At 37.9% G+C, this 6,038-nt stretch overlaps 1 protein-coding gene across 1 annotated transcript; it reads right to left on the reverse strand.

The window, feature by feature from the left end:
- Positions 1–3,659: 3,659 nt before the first annotated feature.
- Positions 3,660–4,735, reverse strand: LOC113311887. Its single transcript, XM_026560679.1, has 2 exons — positions 4,498–4,735; positions 3,660–4,342 (listed from the first exon to the last, which is right to left on the reverse strand). Exons 1-2 carry the CDS (start codon positions 4,733–4,735, stop codon positions 3,660–3,662), a joined length of 921 nt encoding a protein of 306 aa, XP_026416464.1.
- Positions 4,736–6,038: the final 1,303 nt, after the last annotated feature.

The raw sequence follows: 6,038 nt of genomic DNA on the forward strand, positions 1-6,038 counted from the left end.
ACCCCAAATGGTTAGCAAGATAATTCATTTTAGTTAAAGAACCACCCCCATAATAAATCTTGCTCTTCTGTCTACAAACAGTTTGACCTTTTTCTTTTTTTTTTTTTTGCTAGATAAAAATGGTTTATTAAAGCAAAAAAACGTAATTACAAGAATTACAAAATTGGAGGCTTTAGGCCTCCCCACCCCCATAAACCAAAGGGGCAAAAAAACTCATAAAATAAGCTCCTAAACACGAAAAAACATGCAAAAAGAAGAAAACTAGAAACGTTTTCGTCCCTTATTTCCAACTCTAAATTTCTTCTTCTTGGGAATGAGACCAGCAATAACTTGAGTTAAATCATAGTCTCCATAAGACTCCTTGTAAACATCTTCAGAATCATCATAGGTTTCATCATAGTCATAATCCTCTCCATTTTCATCTGAAGCATAATTACCACCCGGAACAAGCTTAATAGGAGATTGTGCTTTCTTCTTAGTTGACATTCTATCCATTTGCTCCTTTTTTCCCTTGAAATACTCTTTTCTAAAGGCTGACTCTCTAATGAAATTAGCACGCACTTCATCATTCTGAATGGTGCTTGCCTCCTCTAGTTCCTCATTTGTCAAAATATTATTCATATCAAAAACACATTCGTCCAACCCGATTAGGCTAGGATTTTCTTCATTGGACCTAGAATTCGTAGCCATGATTTTCGCAGCTTGCTTGGCCACTTTTCTAGCTTGTTTCCTTGCTAGAATATCTGCATCAACTTCACCCCAATCTTTTGAACCCATACTAATATCCGAGTCACTAGAATCATCTTGTTCCTCCTCCACCAAAGCCTTACTAGAATCATTAGCAAGGCCTAACTCAGATGCCAGGGCACCATATTTGTTATTCACCACTAATTCTGTTTGAAAAAGCGCATCCACAAAAGGAGTTTCAAAAGATTTAAATTTAAACGGAGTACCTTTGTTTGGGGAACTCTTACCCTTTACTTTTGTCCAATCCTCTTTTGATGACCCTGATTTAGTAATCAAGCCTTGAGAATTATTCATGACTTGATTATCAGCTTGCTTGGCCTGAATATTCTTATTCACAGACTCTTATTTTGAAGAAGATTCTAAAACCGAGTCTTCTAAGGACCCTGGCTTTGTATTCAGACCATGAGAGATATTCACGGCCTGAGTATGACATTGCACGGACATAGCCTCAGAGTTTTCATTGGACGGGTTGTTGCTTAGTTTCCATAACCAAGTTGGATACGGAACTTATCTGATTATGCTTGGATAAGGACTCAGTGTTCTTTTTGGGCACGGAAGTTGGCTGAATCTCCAAGCCAGATTCCACGTTATTTCGTGACTCTTGCCTTATCCCGGTTTGAACTTGCGTAACAGCTACATTATCTTCAGTAGCAGATTTAATTCGTGCAGCAATATCTTTTCTCGCAGCAATAGCATTCTTACACTTGATCAGTTTGAGCTGTGCTTCCCTATATTCTACGAAAGAGTTATTAAGCTCTTCCTCCAACAGTTTATCCTCATCGCACTCTTGAACTGTAGTATCCTTAGAAACAAAGTTACTATTTGTTGCCACTTCTGTCACATTCCCCTTCCCGGACTGAACACCTTCCCTTGCTGCAATATTGTTAATGTTATCTGCATGGTTTTCATGGGAAACAATAACTATACTCTCCTTACGAGCCTGCAAATTATTGACGTTAACTGCATGGCCTGCATGGGAAGTTTCACTAACTTCTTTCCAAACAGATTTGATTGATTTTCCTTCTTTGCCATTCTTAATGTTCACAATAGGTGACTTCTTTTCAGCATTAGAACCTCCCAAAATTTTCTTTGCAGCAAGGCAATTCTCAAATTTGTGGCACATAAACTTACAATGAGTGCAGAATTTGACATTCTCTAAGTCTTGAATTTCAATATACTGCCAGAACTCTTTTCCATTTGCCTTCAAGCGAATTCTTTTAGGAATCAACTTAGCAAAGTCAATATCAATCAGAACCGCAGCATAGTTTCCAACATCATGATCCAATGTCTTTTGATCAATAGCGATCGGTTTTCCAATAATTTTAGCAATGGAAAGAAGAATTTTCTTAGTCCATAACTCAATGTACAAACCAGGGAAACTTACCCAAACTGAAGCTCTTGAAGTTTGCTGTCTTTCTGGATCAAAATTTGGGTAAAAATTAAAAACCCTAAGCTGTTGATTCTGTATAACCCAAGTATCACCATGCCATACACGTTCCTTGTCATCTGCTGAAGTTAACTTTATGATAAAGAACCCTTTTGTCATTGGAACTAACTTACATCTTCCAGCACCGAAACCCCATTGTTCCTCCAAACTCTTTTGAACATCAGCAAGTTTTAAGCCCTTAAAGTTCAATTTCCCAATGAGACTGAACTGAAATATATCACGCCCCTCTTGAAGAAGACTATTAGGCAAAACCAAAGATGGTTCTTCCAAATATGTTGATGCCTCAGGGAGAGATAAGAAATCTGAATCTGTTAACATATAGGGTTTTTTACCCTTAACCAAATCAGCAAAATATACCTTATTGTTCCCATGATTATTCACGTTTGAATCAGGGTTTTCCCCCATCCTAAATCACCAAAGATGATTAGAATGAAGGAAAAACGTTGATGAAAGTGTAAAACCCTAAAGAAAAAATTCGCCAATTTTTGGAGAGAAAAATTCCTTCTCCTTTGATAATCCCAAACAGTTTGACCAGAAGCTCTTTGATACTTACCCAACAAATCCACCAGATTGTTGAGGCTCTTAAGGTTTCCTTTACAGAAAATCATAATGTCATCAGCAAAAAAGAGATGAGTACGAGAAATACCACCTCTAGTTACCATATGAGACATCTTTTTCTCATGAAAAGGCTTTGTAATATTTCTGCTAAGAACATCTTCAATCAAGACAAAAATCAAAGGAGAAAGAGGATCTCCTTAACAAAAACCTCTATTAATTTTGAAATAACCTCCGAACTGCCATTCAAAAGAATAGAGATTCTAGCAGAATTCAAAATATTAAGAATCCAAGAGCACCAATGTTCACAGAAACAATATCTCCGAAAAACTTCCAACACAAAAGACCAACTCACCGTGTTAAATGCCTGGGAAATATCAAGCTTAAGACCAATGTTGCCATCCTTGTGCTTGATGTGGAGTTCATTAACCATTTCAGAAGCCAAACTGATGTTTTTCATGGATATTCCGACCCTTCATAAAGGCTACATGTTCCTCAGAAGACTGCCATTCAAAAGAATAGAGATTCTAGCAGAATTCAAAATATTAAGAATCCAAGAGCCCCAATGTTCATAGAAACCATATCTCCGAAAAACTTCCAACACAAAAGACCAACTCACCGTATCAAATTCCTGGGAAATATCAAGCTAAAGACCAATGTTGCCATCCTTGCGCTTGATGTGGAGTTCATTAACCATTTCAGAAGCCAAACTGATGTTTTTCATGGATATTCCGACCCTTCATAAAGGCTACCTGTTCCTCAGAAACAAGCTTATCCAAAACACTACCAACTCTAGCAGCAAGGATATTAGTAAAAATTTTAAAGAAAAAATTACTAAGACCAATAGGTCGAAAATTACGAAGAGTATTTGCACCTCTTACCTTTGGAAGCAAGATGATAAGACTTGAATTCACCCCATTTGGAATCTGACCAGTATTCCAACAAAATTAATTGCCTTAGTCAAATATTCATTAATAATGTCCCAGCAATGACGATAGAAACAACCAGAAAAACCATCCGGCCCTGGAGCACTATCAGCTCCAAGATCAAAAACTGCTTGTTTAATTTTGTCAGGAGTAGGAATTCTGTCCATAACAAGACTTTCTTCCTCTGAGATACTAACATGCTCATAATCAAATAAACTAGCATCCAAATCAGACTCATTGACATTAAATTTGTCCTCATAGAACTGCACCACATGGTCATGCAACTGATCATAGTCTGAAATAATAAGGCCATCACTATCTGTTAATTCTGAAATAGTATTAGAACTCCGACGAATGCGAATGCTATTATGGAAGAAAGTAGCGTTGCTTGAACCCTCCACAAGCCACTGATTCCTTTCCTTTTGCTTAAGCATAGAGTTATGTTGAAGCCGAGTCTCACTAAGCCTAGCCATAACATCCTTCATAAGATTAAGTTTGGAAACATCATTAGGATCTTCATCCGAGCAAAGAGCCGCAGATTCAAACCTCAGCTGGTCTTGCTTCAACTTAGAATGAATATTACCAAAAGCCGTAAGATTCCATTCCTTAATCACCCCCTTTAGCCTCTTGAGTTTATAAGTAAATATGAAATCAAGAGAACCATGAACTGGCATATTCCAACAGTCACTCACCATACGAAGAAATCAGTGTGTAAAAAACACATTTTTTGAATGTGAAAAGGAGCTCTTTTAGGTCTCGGAACAACAAAAGGAAACCCCAAAAGAGTAGAATGGTCGGAAACTTCTCGAGGAAGAGCTTTACACCGCCAATTATCAAATTTCGCTAACCAAGCAGCATTGATAACAGCACGATCCAACATACTAATGATTCTGTGAGAACCCGACTGACCATTAGTCCAAGTAAATTTAGTACCCAAGAAATCTGCTTCGAAAAGATTATTATCATTCATCCAATCTGAAAATTCATTAATTGTTGAAGTCCTAGGCTCAAGACCACCCTTTTCCTCATCAAGTCGAAGGATACAATTGAAATCTCCCATGAAAGCCACGAGATCGACGTATCATGGCTATTATGCTGCTGTCAAAGCCTTCGCCTAGTAACCAGAACATAACTAGCATGAACAAACAAGATATGAACTCCATCAACCTCAACTGTTATGGCCTGTTTGCTCCTATTAATAACCGAGGGAACAATACCATTTAAGTAGCAAATCCACATATTAGCAATACTAGAAGCAGTCGCATTATGAATAACATGTGGATAAAAACCTTCCAACTGAAGTCTATTACCAAAACCAACCGATCAATGAACTTTTGGTTCCGCAAGACAAAAAATATCCAGCTTGAACTCCCTAATTAACTCTCTAAGTTTACATTGAGTTGCATCACGAGCAACTCCATTTATGTTCCAAAAGAGAACCCGCATAATTAAACTTTGGGGGTTTGAGTTTTAGATAGCTTTACTTGATGAGAAGTATTTGAGAAGTTTAGTCTTGGTGAAGAACCCTTTCGAGCACGAACTCCCAATTCAGATTCTTCCGAGTCCGACATGGAATCATTATCTCTCAAAGCATCAATTTTTGCTTGAAGAGCTATCAACTGCTGCTGCTTAGCACGTTTAGCTACTTCATCAACCTTATTAATCTCCAAAAGAGGGTTATTCAAAGTCTCACCAACTGATCCCAGAATATTGAATTTGTTATGAGAGATATATTCCGAACTTTCTTCAAGAGCATCACACACCGGTGTAGACAAAGATAAAACAGGAATCCTACCAAGATTAGGAAGTCTAGTTCTTTCCAATTCAACATTCCCAACTGGCTTAGTATTCAAGGCAACAGTACTCAACGACTTTTCCATGTTAACTAAAATTGAATGCGCAAGCTTAGCTTGTTTGGCTCTCTCAAACTCAGCTGTAGCCCTGCGCAAAACAGCTTCGGAATTCACGAGTTCATCTTGTAACTGTTGTTCCAACTCAACAGTGTCTTCAATGCTCACAGTAGCAGGCTGTACGTTGTTATCAACTCTTCCCTTTCGATTTTTTTACCATTCATTTGACCTGCAACTTTCCATGTTGTATTAGTCTCACCTTGGTGGATAACTAGAGAATTAGATTGCTGCGACGTACTGGCAGAAGCGGGTGGCGTATTAACTGCAGTAACATGCTTCCTTCTGCACTCTGAGTCTAGGTGACCAACTATTTTGCACTTGGAACAATATTTCGGCCTTTTCAAGATTTCAAATGGTTGCAAAAAATTGCGCCCACCAGCTTCAACATAAACATAATCTGTATTAAGCTTTGCAAAATTAATATCGATCAGGACTGAGGCGTAATGCCGATAC

The sequence above is a fragment of the Papaver somniferum genome, chromosome 9 (assembly GCF_003573695.1).
Source record: "Papaver somniferum cultivar HN1 chromosome 9, ASM357369v1, whole genome shotgun sequence".
In the NCBI taxonomy this organism is placed as follows: domain Eukaryota; kingdom Viridiplantae; phylum Streptophyta; class Magnoliopsida; order Ranunculales; family Papaveraceae; genus Papaver; species Papaver somniferum.

Excerpts from the sequence above, each read along its gene's own strand:
- LOC113311887 (XM_026560679.1), bottom strand. The coding sequence starts at position 4,735 with ATGGGAGATTTCAATTGTATCCTTCGACTTGATGAGGAAAAGGGTGGT. Across the intron at positions 4,343-4,497 it reads GAAATTTGATAATTGGCGGT|TTCATGGTTCTCTTGATTTC; the intron begins GTAAAGCTCTTC and ends GGAATATGCCAG.